The sequence below is a fragment of the Dama dama genome, chromosome 31 (assembly GCF_033118175.1).
Source record: "Dama dama isolate Ldn47 chromosome 31, ASM3311817v1, whole genome shotgun sequence".
In the NCBI taxonomy this organism is placed as follows: domain Eukaryota; kingdom Metazoa; phylum Chordata; class Mammalia; order Artiodactyla; family Cervidae; genus Dama; species Dama dama.
In genome coordinates, this window is record NC_083711.1 from 39,723,338 (window position 1) to 39,740,764 (window position 17,427).

At 34.3% G+C, this 17,427-nt stretch overlaps 1 protein-coding gene across 1 annotated transcript; it reads right to left on the minus strand.

Annotated features, from left to right (window-relative positions):
• Positions 1-1,578: 1,578 nt before the first annotated feature.
• POU1F1 (POU class 1 homeobox 1) lies at positions 1,579-17,196 on the minus strand. The gene is made up of 6 exons (XM_061134228.1): positions 17,055-17,196; positions 13,509-13,658; positions 6,076-6,300; positions 3,453-3,617; positions 2,645-2,705; positions 1,579-1,789 (listed from the first exon to the last, which is right to left on the minus strand). Exons 1-6 carry the CDS (start codon positions 17,194-17,196, stop codon positions 1,579-1,581), a joined length of 954 nt encoding a protein of 317 aa, XP_060990211.1.
• Positions 17,197-17,427: the final 231 nt, after the last annotated feature.

Consider the following 17,427-nt stretch of genomic DNA (forward strand, 5'->3'; position numbering starts at 1 on the left):
TTATCAGGCCACTGAAACCTGATTTTTTTGTTTGCTTTTAGTAATATATCAATGTTTCCAGCTATCCAATTGATGTTGATTATGTGTGCACATATATATATATAATCTACATAGATGATGATCTTCATAATCCTTAGTCTTTATTAATATTACAAAAAGCAAGAGACAGGACAGTATAGTTTATTTAGTAAGCATTCTAAATAATAAAATTTAGTCTAACTGTTCCCATTTTTTGTTATATAAAATAAGTTAGATAAACATTGCCAGCAGATTGACATTCAAAATGCAAAACAAAGTCACTATTTGATAGTGGGAACACATTACAGTTTGCTTCTACCTACAAGTTATAAAGAAGTGCATTCTTTTTTTAAATTGAAGTATAGTTGATTTACAATATTATGTTAATTTCAGGTGTACAACATTGATTCAAAATTTCTATAGATTATACTCCATTTAAAGTTACTATAAATATTGGCTATATTCCATAGGCTGTACAGTGGTGCAGTCTTATTAATTAAATACATGCTCCTTAAGGTGCAACTCCCTGAATTAAAAAGCTCAACACAGCAAATTTTTTCATTAATAATAAATCATATTCTAACCAATTAAACCAAAAATGATCCTCTTTTCTGATGGGACCCCAGATGATTTTCTAGGTTGTGAGATTTCAAAAATGAGCTATGGTATTAAATTTGACTCTCTTCAACTTTGTAGCCACTGTTAAGAGTAAACTCCCTTGTTCATTTAACAAAGATTTCTTTCCGCTGTGAGCAAAGGCTTCCCCACGCACTGGAGAAATAGCAAGTAAGCCAAACATCTTCCTTGTACTTTTATAGCTTATAGAAACAGTAGTGTGGGGCTCAAGAATCCATAAAGCATATTTTCCACAGCTAAACATCAAAAAAGCTAATGTCTGGGAAGAATAAAAAGATCATAAATTAATATTTCTACAAATTTCTTTTGAAACACTTCTTTGGGCTCTGTGCCCTAATTGTTACTTCAAAGGTGTCACTTCTGATTAAGATTTATTCCTAAATGCAATAATAAAATTCTAAGGCACCTCTGGTTCTTAAGTGCAAAACTTTTAGTTCAAACAAACTATTAAAGCTGATGTCAAGCAGAGCATCAGTAAAGGAATTTTCTAATTGGATCTTCTCTGGTGATATTCTTTATGTGACATAACTGACTAAAATATTAAAAAGCAGATATATAGCCTTTGGGAAATGAATCTTTAAACTTTTTAAAAGACCACATGTGCATACTCCTGTGTGTGTGTGTGTGTGTGTGTGTGTGTATCTGTGTGTATGTTAGGGAGAAATATAGCGAAAGATACAGTGAGAGGGACAGAATCATTGTTTTAATCCTATTAGTCTTTGGCTTAAAATGTACAATGTGCCTTCTGAGAATAATTCATTAACATAATTTAAATTGTATTTATTTTTAAAGTAGAAAAGAAACACTTCTGCAAACATTACTGATGTGATTTTTTGAAGCTAACCAAACAACTAATTTCTATTTTGGCTGGAGAAGAGAAAGGAATGAAAAATGGAAAAGCTAGCTATTACACAATAGGAGATCCTATCTGCATTCAAGATGCTCCTTAGAAATAGTAAATAAACTCTGATTCAGGCTTGTTTTCACCCGTTTTTCTCTCTGCCTTCGGTTACAAAACCAAACCCTCACCACTTCTTTCTCCAGGTTCAGTTCTTCAGCCATCCGCAGGATCTCCTGAGAGGAAGGCTTATTCTGTTCTCCAAAGTGTCTCTCCAGGGCGTCTTTAGCTGCAATACTGGGAGGTGGGGAGTTGGCAGGAAAGAAGGGAGATGATGGTTTAGGCACATCGAAATCAAGTTAGGTTAAATTTCCTAAATATTAGTATTAACATTAACGTAAAAAGGAAACCTAAAGGCTCTGAAAACACCTTCAAAGCTCTTCAACAATAATAAATGTGAAATTTTTTTTTAACATTTAGATGCTTATCTCATGTAGGCTCCTTTTACCAGAGTCACAGGAAGAAATTAAGGAGGGAAACCCAGACATTGTTTATCCACTTTCTGCCACAAGAGGGCGCTGACTAACTGAGAAGAAAATAAACTGTATGCATTTCTAAATGTCCCCCGGAACTCAGGTTATTGAAATGTTCAGTGTACAGCTAACCAACCAAAAGAAAACCTGTATTTTAGCAATTCCTCCATGAGCCTCACGGAAACTACAAAAAGATAAATGAGCAATCTGGCTTGAAATGCTAGAAGTCACTCTGAACTTTAAGCAACTAGAATACTGGCGACCAGTTTTGTTATTTGTAATAACATGGATAACATATTTCCGGAGCAAGACTTACGTCTAAAAGGACAGTAGAAACAGTCATTCTTTTTAGCTGTGATTGTACAGCTTCTGCTTTATCCAAAACTTGCAGAGCAAAACTGTTTTGAATCAAACAATACATATTTTTCCATCAAATTTTAAATTTCCAGCTGTTTCTCAGCAGTAATTTATTGAATGTTGTGCTTTTTCACCTAGCTTATTTTCTCAACTGGCTGTATTCATTTTTATGTTATATTGAACATATATTATACTCAAATGCTCATTCCATTTGTAAAATATCATTTCTTCTCCACTAACTTTTAATATCTCAAAAGTATACCTGATAGTTGTTCTCCGTTTCCTTTTTCTTTCATTTGCACCAACTTTCTCATTGTATAAAGCTGTGATGCAAACACAATGAATAATTACAAAAACAAAGCAGGTTTTTTTTTAACTATCAGATTTGGATTTAAAGTTTCTTTATAAAACAATACAAAATAAAATTACCATACATTTTTGTTTTAAATTTTTGCAGTACACATCATTTTAGATTACAAGCCCTAGATTAATATGTTAACACAGAAAAAATATTAACTTATAAATATTAACAGTTGTCTTTAAATCATACCCTATCTTTGTTGAAACAGTTGCTCTAAATGCTATCAAACCTTGCTCTTTAGCCAGCCTTGACATTAACATAAGTAGATAATTTTCTCACATTAAATTGTTCATCTAGCAATTGCTTGTTATTCACTAGAAAGAATGGTGTGTGCAAATGGTCTGGCTACACTTATATTAGGTTATAAAAATGATTCATGTATAATTACTACAGTATATAGCCCAGCAGAAAAAACAATCTGGATACATTAAAAAGAATCATTTCACCACTTTACACCTATGCCACATTGTCTAGAAACTTTCCCTATATATTTTATTCTCTGACTATTTATCTTTTCAATAAATTTATTTCTACACTTTCACTGGCTTTGCTTTTCCTTTTAGTGTGATGAAACAAGATACTTATTTTTCATGTCAAAGAGAAAAATCAAACCAAACTTCAAACCTCTTGCTTTAGCACAAATCCAGTCAAGGGAAACCACTGTTTTTAGGTTAAAACATCATTGTTTCCAGAAACACAGCTTTTGTACCTCCTACTTGCTCGGCTTCCTCTAGCCATTTGGACAATATCGCTTTTAGTTTGCATGCATTTTTGAAGCTGAGCTGCAGGTTTTCAAATCGGCAGATCGTTGTTTGACTGAATTCCGAGCCGTGCACAGCTGCCAGAGCTTCCCCAACATTTGTTTGGGTGTATCCTGTGAAAGAACAACAAGGCCATCAGCTTCAGTTTTGCAAGAAACACTGATTTTGGCCCACTATTGTACACATTTGTGCATGTATCTTTGTCAACTATTAAATATTGCTTTTAACCATATATCTGTTGGCAATTTAGAATAACAGTAAGGCTATTCAGTGTAGAATTGTCTAGTATTTTTAAAAATTCCTTCTAGTTAGTAAGTTAATATTTTAGAAGTCAAAAGAATTCAGATAGGAACATTTGCCATTCATATTTAGCCAAATTGGATAAATGTGTCATACACACTTTGCAAAAATATATAAGAAAAGTTTCTAGACAATGTGGCATAGGTATAAAGTACTGAAATGATTCTTTTTAATGTATCCAGATTTTTTTTGCCACTGTGCTATGTACTGTAGTAATTATACATGAATCACTTTTATAACCTAATATAAGTGTAGCTAGACCATTCTTTGCAACCCCATGGACTATACAGTCCATGGAATTCTCCAGGCCAGAATACCGTAGTGGGTAGCTGTTCCCCTTCTCCAGGGGATCTTCCCAACACAGGGACTGAACCCATATCTCCCTCATAGCAGTCAGCTTCTTTACCAGCTGAGCCACTGGGAAGCTGAAGAATACTGGAATGGGTAGCCTATCCCTTCTCCAAGGGATCTTCCTGACCCAGGAATTGAACTGGGGTCTCCTGCATTGCAGGTGCATTCTTTACCAGCTGTTCTACCAAGGAATCCCTCATACACACTTTAGAAGACATTTAAAAATTCTCTTTAATCATTATTATTAGACATCTGTTGAAATATGCTCAAAATCTATAGATATTAAAATATAATACATAAAATATATGGTGATATATCACAAATATTTTTATCTCAACCGTAAGAGTGAAAAATTCAACATGTTGAAGCTACCAAATAAAACTAAGAACTGTGTTTACTTTCCCTAAAAGCATGCTTATTATTAGACTTTGGTCACACAATATTTTATGTATGTCACCAAACATTTATTATGTCATTTGGTAATGCTTCTATCTCCAGGCAAAAAGTTTTCATAGATTGTCTCAAACATTTTCAGAATATAAGTTGATAAATGTCATCAGTGTAGAATTTGAAACATTCACAGTCATATAAAAAGTAAATTGAAAATGAATGTTATAAAGATGCCTACTGCTGTGTTTATGACAAATAGTAACTACGTATTAATTCAGGGCCCAAGGCTATTTACCTGTATGCATAAAATGATTACATATGATACCCATCAATTGATATCATTAAAAGTCACCAATGGCTCAGTCCACAAAAGCAGAAGTTTGTACTATCAGTTCAATCCATTAAAAATATATTTCATGCATTTAAATCAAGGTTAATTATATGATTATTTACATTAAAAACACTTCACCCTAGAAAGTGAGCAAAGCCTATGAAGAGATAGCTCACAGAAAAGGAATTACAAATGACTGTCCAACACATGAAAGAACTTCTTTCACTCTTCACTCATAAGGGAAATTTAAAATGAAACTACTCCCTTCGCCTAACTGATTTGCAAAGGTCCAAAAGATTAATAGCATCTTTTTCCTTCAACAACTAATTTTTATTCTACATGCCAGTCACTGTTCCAAGTGCTGAGGATATGCCATTAAGGAGAAAGCAAAAGGAAATAAACAAAAAGCAAAAAACTTCAGCCTTAACAGAATTCATATTCTGAAGAGTGGCAAAGGAGATGCTCATGGTGGCAAGAAAATTTGTTAGAACTTACACAGAGACCAATTTGACATCTATTGAAATTACAAAAATACACACACTCTTCAATAAAGCAATTTTGCTTTTAGCACTTTTCCTACACATATATTTTTATAGGAGCAAAACGTTATTTATGAAGTTAATCATTGCATCATTGTCTTCAGTAACATAAGATTGAAGACCATCTAAATTCCATCAGTAGGAGACTGGTAATATATTCATAAAATGGAATTGAGAGATGCATTAAAAAGAAGAGCTCTCTAAAAAACTAATACTGAAAGCTCTCCAAAATAGTCAAATGAAAACCGTCTATATGAAGAAATACATGTATTTGCTTATATGAATATGCATAGAATAGAAGGATACACAGAAACTAATAACATTGATAAACAGGAAGGATAAGCAGAGGGATACAATTCACACAGCTTTTTAGCCTTTGAATCACACAGAAGTATTTATTCAAATAAAACAAAGCTATTTCTAAACTTATGTTTGAAAAAGAGACCATTAATTTAGAAATCTATGTATTTTGGCTGCTAAGAATTTACAAGGAAATGAAGGTTTCTGTAGGTTTTCATAATTCAAATAACTTACATCCACAGTAGAGATGTAGAATGAGAACTGTCTTGAATTTCTGAGCAGCGTATAAGAGCCTAACAGTAATAGAGTCAGACTTTGCAGACTGGGTTGCGTGTCCCACAGCTGTCAGCAAGCACCTACCTAGCTTAATTCTTCTCACTTTAAACTCATTGGCAAACTTCTCAAGTTCTCGGATTTCTGGAGAATCCATGTCTATTGGCTCTTCAACCAATTTGCTTTTCCGCCTGAGCTCCTGCTTGAAATCAGCGGCAGTGGGGTCCTCTGAAAGGAGAGGCTGATGCATGGGAGGAAACCCATGGCTCAACGTGTGGTCAGGAAACTTGTAAAGACAAGGGGTTAAGCTCCCTGGAACAACAAGAAAAGGACCATTTGTAATCATCCCTCATTTTGATACATGGAAAATTTTGGCCCATCAAATTATTCTGTGACGGCCAGTCTCAGTTCTCAAAGGTTACCTGACATTCGGTTTTCCGAAGTAGAAGTCAATGTAGCTTAATAGAAATGCGATCATTTTTCCCAGCTTCCTGGGAGCAGCGAAAACAAAGATAATGCAAAGCCAAAGGAAAGAATCAGGGACTTGCAAATAATTAAAATAGAAATAAGCAAATTTCAAAGAAGTGTGAGTTTTCCATCATTGTTTTTCTCATAAAAGACATCTAGGGACTTCCCTAGCGGTCCAGTGGTTACGACTTCATCTTTCCAGTATAGGGGACATGGGTTTGATTCCTGGTTAAGGAATTCAGCATGGCTCCCCAAAAACAAACAAAAACCTATTCATCGGTTCTTGTGAATCTGAGGTTCAACTCTACCAGAATGTATATTTTGATCTCTATTTTCTTAATTATAGAATCAAGGTTTATGTTAAGTGCTATGCTGGGAAATTTTCATAGCCTTGAAAAATTGATTTTATAGCATTAAGAAATCCAATGTTTTATCAGTAAATGCTTAATTTAGTAAAGGCAGGTAAAAAGAAAATTATGAGGACACAAAACACATTAATAAGGTTTAAATAGATTTAATGTTAATGATGGATGTTGACAAAAAGTAACTTTTAAAGATCTATTAGAAAGTCAGCAACAAGATTCTTGCAAAACATACTATGATGGAATCATTTCTTGATTACTACTTAAGAAGAAAAAGTGTCAAGGAAGGGTGCAATTCTAGATATGATACATAATCCCTCATAAATGATGAAGCACTGAATCCATTGAGTTAGTTAAATGAGAAATCTCAAAAAACTACATGATTTAATTGTTTAATTGCTTCTAGATTTCACTCTTCATTTGGAAAGAAGAGACTGTCTCAGTCCGGGAGTATGGGTGACAGGATGGTATAAGCCAAATTCCCACACATTTTATTTCTGTTTTCTTCAGCAGTGTATTACATTTTTATTCTTCAGGATTTCACTTTATCTTAAATGACACGGGTGTAACCAAGACATTTTGATATAAATAAAATATTCAATAATTAATCATTTTTCTTATGAGTATAAATTAAATATAAATGACTATAGAATATAGGCAGTAATCATTCTTAGAAACTTACTAAAAAATACATCAATTTTATGCCGTTTATAATTTCTCTATAAATACACTCACAAATCAGACATGAGTAATAGTGTATTTTGCCAGAATATATAAATCTTACATTAATATATCAATATGTAATGAGCAGAGAATATTGCAAGTCAGTAAATTGTTGGCTCATATTATTTATATGAGAAAATATAATTTTGAAGTGTACCCCTATCCAGTAGACTATTATTTTTCTGAAGCAAAATACATACAAGTGAGAAATTAAGCAAAATACCATAAAATAAGTTTAGCTGTTTCATGGATATAAAAAATGTACAAAAGAAACTGTTTCTGTCTGAAGCAATTCATATTGCTTTCAAAAATCAAAACTATCCAGTTTTTTTTTTTGTTAATCATCCGCTTTTTGCTTTAGTGGGTAGTACATTGAATAAACCAGATAAAATTTTAAAAAGCAATTTTATCAATTTTTAATTTATTACAAAATTCAAGTTTTAAAATGTCTGTTACATTTTAACAAAGCTCTTTTTTTTTCCATTTATTTTTATTAGTTGAAGGCTAATTACTTTACAATATTGTAGTGGTTTTTGCCATATATTGAAATGAATCAGCCATGGATTTACATGTGTTCCCCAACCTGATCCCCCCTCCCGCCTCCCTCCTCATCCCATCCCTCTGGGTCTTCCCAGTGCACCAGCCCTGAGCACTTGTCTCATGCATCCAACCTGGCCTGGTGATCTGTTTCACACTTGATAATATACATGTTTCAGTGCTGTTCAAAGCTCATTTTTTAGAGTTCATTTTTTGGCCTAATATTAGTTTTAGATTTCTACTAGTTAAGTAAAATACTAATATATAAAAAAATTGATCACCTTTATGTTAACATTTACTTAATATTTATCTAAAGACTTCTGCTTTATTTTCAGGGGGAAAAAGTGTATTTCTTTATTCACAATTTAAAATTTATATAAAAACAAATAACTCCTTGGGTGCTAAGATGAAATCACCATACAATTGAAACTAGAAGTGAAGCCCAGTGAACACCACAATAAGCCACATCAAAATAATCAGTTCACTTTTCAGGTAATCTGTACTCAGGGAAATCAAATGACTCAAAGATTTCTACATCTTAAGTATATTTGGCTACATTAAACAAATGCTTTCCAACAAAAGTATTATAAATACTTACCAAAATATTGGAAGTGTGCCATCTCTATTTATGGAAAAATTTAAAACTAGTGTATACATTATAAATACTCTGGAGAAATGGACATTTAGAAAATAAATTTGAACATGAGTCCATAAAGAGTACACAAGAAATACCATGTTCAAAAGTTCGGCATCCAGAGGAGAAAGGAAAACACGTGTGCTGCGTTATTTTTCATTATCTGAAAGTATCCACAGTTATCTGCAGGGACACAGTTTTCCTGAAACTAATGTTAAACAGAAATTTGGGACAGTCACAAGCACAGTCAGACAAATGATTTCTATTATATGATCCTATATTTGGGGGAAAATGGGGAGTGATTGGTACAGCATAAGTGACAGGGTATTTTAAAAGGTTTTTCTAAAGCCTAGAATATTAAGAAGTCGGGATTTGAGCAGGGAGAGAAAAGATGCAGTGAGTTGTGTGCCACAGAAGTTTCGTGAACAATTTCTAAAACATTGATAAAGCAAACTTGTCTATAAGCCTAGAACAAGTGCACGCCTAAATAGCTTGGAAGGGTTTGTACGTTCTTTACAGTCCAAGATGGATTTTCACCCTGCAGGTTAATCCACCATAGCCTCTTTAACTGCTCTGCATGGACTTCTGGATGGTAGAGGAGGGAGAGGAAACAGAGGGTAAGTCTTTTAAAGCAGATGATGGGAAGCTGAGGTCCACCTTGCCTTACAGGCACCTGATTCAAGGTCCTGTGATACTGGGCAGACTGCTTTTCTGCAGCACGTGGCTCAGCCAGATGCTGACAACATCTGAGGTTGTGGGCTGGAAGCTTTAAAAGAACAGACAGGGGAAGCAGAAGGACATAGTAAAATACCCCCACCTTGCTGTAGACATGCACAGCAAAGTTCATTTGAATATTTGCATTTATTTTCTTTTTTTACATTCATGCATGACAATGTGAAACAAATCATAAATGTGAATTGCGATATTTTTTTCTCTTTTGTGCATTGCTACATCCTATCCACATATAAACAGGTCTTCTGCCTAGTTCTGTAAATTAGGTTGATTTGGAGCATAGCCATGGCCATTTGTTTACAGATTGCCTGTGGCTGCTTTTGAGTTGTGAAGTTGAGACAGATGCTACATAATTTAAGGAAAATACACAGCGTCCATGCTACTGCAGGTGCCTTTCATGATCCAGGGGCAAAAGATGGTCAGAATTACTTCTTCCTTTAGTGTCAACACATCCAGAATAAGTGAGGCAAAAATAAAACTAAATCAAAAAAGAAAAAAGGAAATGGAAAAAAGACAACTTAAGAATGAAGAGATGGCCTCCAATATAGACTGCTTTCCTATGTAAATAGGAAACATATTTCTGGTACCATTTGTCCTAGCCCAGGTGGAAAAGACAGTTTTCAGCTATACTCATCTTTTATTCTTATTATTCACATCTCATAAAAAAAAGAGCATTCATCTCCTTGAATAATTTTCCAACATCAGCTATTTTGCTTTCCTCTTAAGATCAGTTTTTAATCAAGGACTGTTACTGCACATCTTGGTTGGGTGGCCATTACAACACATAACCTTGCTGGGTTTAGCAATCATTACCATGTAGCTGATTTGTCCAGTTTACACAGGATGGTGGACAAGGTACACAGCTCATTAAGTTTGTTTTCCAACTTTCACCCAGCTTTACAAATGAGAACAGACACCACCTTGTATACCCAGAAATCAGAATTTTGAAAGGTTTTTGTTATTAGTTTTCTTTTGTGTTTATCTGGAAGAGATCTTTGAATAGTATTTGTAATTCCCTGTTTCCTATTATCCATCCTGTAGGCTGTTGAATTATTTAAGTACTTAGGAGAGAAGAGGTGGAAGAAGAAATTTAACTACGAATGTATCTGAAGAGAAGATCAAGGAGAAAACCAGGGTGAGTTGGTAGAAAGCTGCCACAACTCAACTCTGATAGATCTATGTATGGTATCCGTCACAACTTGGATATGAAGAGACTAACACTTTGAGATGCTAACTTGAACGAGGTTTATAATTAGTTCCTGGTGTGGCTAATTCATTTTACCCCATCAATCATTCTCTTTGATATCCCCACACCTGGACTATGAGGCACAGAGGATTCATCTGATGATTAGAATCCTTCCTACCAACCTTAGCTTAAAATATGAGCTATAGCTCTTGCTTTCCAGTGGGTTATTAATTTAATGAAATGCTCAGACTAAAGGTAAGCATCAGAGCATAGGGATAAAATAACCATATTCAAATAAAGCAATTTCACACCCTTTGAAATATTGCTCTTTCTGCAGCTTCACTTTTATATGGAGTGTGTGACAATGAAACTTCCTTGTTGGTGATTAGTCGCTTCTGTGGATTGTGTGGAAGTGGCTGATTTGATGAACGCCTTGAGACTTCTCAGAAAATTCAAATGACATTACCAGGTTTCTCTGGTGTATTTTAAACCTTTTCTGAATTCCTGAATACTTCTGAATCCCTGTGTTTTATAACTCAATTTGTGTAGCTTCTCTGGGGATGACGGCAGAAAGGTTCAGATTCTCTGAGATTTAATCCGCCATGATGCAAAGGCTAATACTGAATATATGTCAAAATGGTGACATTGTAACAAATTACAAAACACATCACATTTTAACGATCTCCCTCTCAAAAATATTCAAATATAATCTCTATGCTTGCCATGGTGAATTTTTCTTTCAGCAACAAAATATATGTAATTTTGGTTTAAGACTACAGCGATACCTACAAAGCTTAGGACATCCATTTTTTTTTCATTATTATCATCAACCCAAGCTTTGAATCATTTTAAAAGGTTTTCCCAAAGACCTCTCCTTTTTAACTTTTAATGAAGATGAGAGTTTGCTGAGGGCCTGCTGAGGAACCTTGGACCAGCACAACCTGAGTTGCCTGTGGACTCTCATTGTGGACCTGGGCTTGTTATCTGCAATCCTGGAAACGGGAAGGATGTCAGATTTCTCAGGCCAGCTGTGAACTCAGCAGCTTCTATATAGATCTGGTGGGAGGGAGGTAGTAGTAAAAACCATCTCACAGTGCTTGGTCTGAGTGCTCACCTCCACCCATTGCTGTCCCTTGCTGGGTGCAGAGATGACTTCAGTTGCACCTGGGTTCCTAGGAATTACTATGAAGGAGCAGCAAGGACTCTCTCCTCCAAGAAAGAGCAGCACATGTCTATGAGCTCGTCATTTCTTGTTTCTGTAATCCAAGTGTGGTGGGGGCCACAGAAAGCATTTGACTGGCAGCTCTAGTGGCTAAATGCACATTGTTCTACTATTTTTATAATGAAAGTAGTTCATCTTCAACGAGAGATCCTCTCATTAACCGTGGATACTGATTAACAGCTAAGTACACGAATCATAAATGGTCCGTTTTCACAGAGGAAGAAAAATATGACTTTCCTTATTTTTTAATTATTGAAGAGAGACATTAGGATTTAAAGGTAACCATTAAGAACATCAGTTTTCACTTCATCATAAAGGTGAGAATATGAGTTTATGCAGAATGCTTTCTAACAGAATGTAGGGAAAGCTAATTTGTTCTGGAATATATCATTTTAAAGTTTTAATGTTTTATTTAGTGTTAATCTGAGAAATTTTTAGAAATTAAAGGTTAGTGAACTAAATTCTGTGTTCAATTTAATTTCAAATTTATAGGCATAAAGCTATGTTTGATTTTTTCAATTACCTACGCTAGATAACAACTATCACATAAGCATGCACACACACATTTGTATTTTTCACATAGAACATTAGTAGTTTATTGTCACTGAAATTATTTCTTACTGCAGAAATAAATATAAAAGATTAAGAGATACCTAAATAATTTCTGTGCACAAAAAAATTATTGTATAGCCATGGTCTAAAATTAAGTCATAAATTTTGTGATGAGTGGATCTCTTAGGTCAGATTTTGTTTTCCTTAAGAAATTTGCTAACAATACCTTCATTTAAGTGTCAACAAACAAGATAGTTTATCTTGATCTAGTGATACTTTCTTTATCCAGAGGGAAATATGTATGTAACTTATACTATTTCAATCTTATCCAAGACTCAGAGCATCTCAGACAGGGCTGCCAAAGATTCAACTATTGCTAAAGCAGCTACAAATCTCTCTTAGCCTTCAATGTCTTATTTATCTTTACAGACCAAATGGCCAAAAGAAATACTGTGATGAGGAAAATGCTCTATAAGTTAGTCTATCTGCTTTGGTAGCCACCAAAGATTATTAAGCACTTTCCTGTTTCATTTTAAATTCAGGAACTGAAGGAATAGCCAAAATCTCAAGGGAAATGATGACTATTAAGTTCCATACCTCATAATTGTTAACCCTGTTGGTATGGAGGCGGGCAATGAAGTGGTCATTTAAAGATTTTGCTGACTTGCTCACTGTTGGCAATTAAGGAATTTTAAAGCTGACCTTATTTTAGTTAATTTACTTTTAAATTTAAATAGTTACATAAGGTTAGCAGTGACCTTATTATTACCGGAGGCAAGCCCACCAATGGCATAAACAAGTGACAATTAGCAGTTTGGCAACAGAGAATTAGAATAAAAATCATACAAAGCAAACACAAGAGTTAAGAAGCATGGCAGTTCATTTCAGGCTTGTGGAGAACAGCAGTGAACAGGTATAACTATTATGATCTCTGAAGGTGTCACAGATCAGGGACCATTGTAGTAAGTGGTGGATTTAGCAGCAATTTCTAAGGTTAGGAGATCTGAATTTCATGACACACTCTGGTCAAGGTTCCCTTCGACCCAGAAAATGCATCCAAGCGTCCCCAAACTCAATCTTACATGTAAAGACAATTTTTCTTACCTGCCATCACGCCATAGGTCGATGACTGGTTTCCATAATGACAGGAAGGAACAGAATAATGAAGTCCTGTCGCTGTGTTTCCCAGTGTTGTCACCACAAAACATGTGCACAGACATTTAGGAGTTTGGATCAAAGACAAAATAGACGGGACTGGTAAGAAAATGTATGAGGATTCAAGACACATTCGTTTCATTTCAAAAGTACACATTTATGCTGTTCTTAAAGTTATATGCCAGTCTCATTTGGGGGCAGTTCTCTGATGAGTACACTAAAACTAGGGGTTGAAATTTTTCTCAAGTAACGAGTTCATGAATCATCACAGTGGACTAGAGCCTTCATTAATTATCTCCAGTGCTCTGGGTTGGAGTGACTGACCAGTTTTAAGCTTGGTGGGCTACAGTCCATGAGGCTGCCAAGTGCCGGACATGACTGAGTGATGAACACATGCACACACTGGAAGCTGCAGAATTCTTGCAGGTTTCACCCAATATAGGCATTGCAAAGAGCTGACCAGAGGATAGTCTCTTAAAATTCCCGTATAACCTGGTACCATAAAATTGTCTTTTTCTGGAGCAATGAATACAGAAATCAACTCTTCATGTGTCTTTACTTTTACTTCTGCTTATTCACCTAACAAATTTCTTCCATCAAAGAGGAAGTGGCAGAGCCACTAACCTTTTATTGGGTATGATCATAAAACTCCATTAAATTCAGAGGTTTACGCAAGCTGTGACAATGTACGATGTATTTTAGGCTGGTATTGAAACCATGAGCTTGTAAATTTTCTGCATGCACACAATTAATTGAACAATTCTAATGACGAAGCTGGTCAAAAAATAAGTTCATTGATCATTGAGTAACTAGAGGTTTATAAAGGTTGAATCTAGCATATAACTCGGAGAAGGCAATGGCAACCCACTCCAGTGTTCTTGCCTGGAGAATCCCAGGGACGGGGGAGCCTGGTGGGCTGCTGTCTGTGGGGTCGCACAGAGTCGGACACAACCGAAGCGACTTGGCAGCAGCAGCAGCATATAACTTAACTTCACTTGTAAATAGCTACAAGTCTCATTGAATTAAGGTGTACTTTGAAATTAAATTTGATTTACTTATCTTTTATCAAGCTTTAAACATGAGTCACAATGAACTACTAACAATAAAATGACTAATCAATGTTTTCTTATGTATCTTATTTTCTACTTTTTCCCATTATATCCTGAATAGAGTGATGGATTTTCAAAAATATAATTGTATCTTCTTGAATAATATGAGATATTAGAAGAGATTTATAATCCTTTTTGAAAATACATAGTCTATCAATTAAACGCATAAAGTAAAACATTTTCTCTAACTATAACTCATTTTTAATGTTTTAAAGTATCTATATAAATTTTCATTTTACAACTGACACATAGAGAGAATTGAAGTCATTTTGTGTTATAATGATTTCTATGCATTCCAAAATTAAACAAACATGAATTGCACTGAATATCCAATTTCTCCTCTCATTATAATCATTTCTAATTGTTTACCTAGACAATTAGATATATATGATTACTATTTGATGGAGAAATTATAAAATCATTGCTATTGCTATTTAAAACAATAACAATAGCCATGTAGGACATTTTTACTAATTATGAATTTTTTTACTTCCAAGGTTTAAATTCTTTTTGTTTTGCTGATTTGGGGAAGTCGTATAAATGACAAGTTAATTTACTAGATACATTATTTACCTTTAATTTTATTTATTTTAAAATAAATAGGGTTTTGAGCTTAAACCTACTTAATTTTAACCTCAATTCCAATTTTTATTCTAGCCAAATAGTATCCATGTACAGTATATTATGCAAACAATGCATTATCCTTCTCATTCTCAATCTATTTAAATGTCCATTACTTAAAATATACAATTAGCTATGTGATAGTTGTATGGACAGACTTCAGGAGATAGTGAAGGACAGGGAGGTCTGGCACGCTGAAGTCCATGGGGTTGCAAAGAGTTGGACATGACTTAGCGACTGAACGATACAACAATATGTGATAATTATTTAAATTTACTTATGCCACACCTCTTCATAAAAATACTATATTACATTGTTTTAAAACCATGTTTGAGGATATTTGCATCAGTACATGTTTAACTAAATTCTGAGACTCTTCAGTAGATAAAAAACATCTCTCCATTAATAATTTTCCCAAAATCTAGATATATGATCTTCAGATACTTGAAAATTCTGTTGAAGATTAATACCAAACTTACATATAACTTTCAAAGCTGCTTAATTATAACAAAATATAAGGCTAAAATATTTTAAATTGGCATATAAATGTATCAACTCAAATTTGATTTTTAAATTTATAAAATTTAGTTCATATTTAGATTGCTTTACAAGTGAAAAGTGCTATTAAACAGACATTTACCCAAGACTTTGTTTATTAATCAAAACCCTTTGTTACTAAATAAAAAGTGGACACATTAACAAAACATACTTATTTGCTTGGTTGTGTTTGAGACCATATATTTGAATTAAGCTTAATTTTCATCCACAAAAGTTATATAAGAAAATATAAAAACTTGGCTAAAGGTTGAAATCTCTTCAGAACTAAATTTTGAAAAAATTCAAATCAGCTCATGGGTTCTAAATATTATATTGCCTCTAGCCTAGATGGGAGGGGAGTTTGGGTAAAAATGGATATAGTATATGTATGGCTGAATTCTTCTGCTGTCCATCTGAAAATATCACAACATTGTTAACCGGCTATACTCCAATATAAAATAAAATATTTTAAAAATAAACAAATATTATATTGCCTCTAGACTTGATTTCTGAGTTTTTAATTATTCTAAAGAAGTTAAGTGTATTTAAAGTGAAAGTGTTAGTTGTTCAACTGTGTCCGACTCTTTGCGACTCCATGGACTGTAACCTGCCAGGCTCCTTTGTCCTTGGGCTTTTCCAGGCAAGAATAGTGGAGTGGGTTGCCATTCCCTTCTCCATGGGATCCGCCTGACCCAGGGATCAGACCTGGGTCTCCTACATTGTAGGCAGATTCTTTACTGTCCGAGTCAAGTGTATTTAAACACCTAATTATTTTATTCTTTGAAACCCACTGTTATTGGCATCAGGAATCATTCAGTTGTGTTTACTATGAGGTGTATGGCATTTTCTAGACATGGTAATAAATGTAATAAAAAACCAAATAAATCTCTAAGATGAAAGAAAATCACCTTTTAAATTATTTTACACTATTTCTTTAGTTTTACTCTTTATCCATACATGTTTGCATGGAAATGGTTTTCAGGATCACTGTTTACTTATATAGAAGACAGATCTTTGTAATAAAATCAACAATACTTGAAATTACTATACTTACTAATATTTCTTGAATATTTTCTTAGGCATTTTGGCTTCTTTAATATCCTGAATATTTAACTTAATAAACATTAAAATTAAAAAAAAAAATGAGATTCTAAACTAACAAGATTCAAAGCACCCATCCTGACATCTTAAGGCGCAGCCCCATGTAGACCGTTATTGAAGTTAGTACCTGTGGACATCACGTTGGTGGCGTGGTTGGAGACCGGTAGGCACTCCGCAGCACTGGGATGCATTATCAGAGGCAGAGTTGCAGAAGACTCAGAATTCAGAGGTATAAAGGTATCAGTCGAAGTAAAAGGTTGGCAACTCATTCCCACAAAAGAATAGAAAACGGAGGCGAGGTGCCACTCCTCAAGTCAGTTTTATTATATTACCATCTCAAAGGGCCGTTTCAAATCTCACTACCTGCATATATACATCAGGGAGGCTCTGAAGCACCAAGAGAGCGCATGCTGGTATTTATACTGCAGGGAAATCCCTTTATACATGTTAATCATCTTTTCCCAGGGGTATTGCTTTATCAATCTGGACAGTCTTCCTTC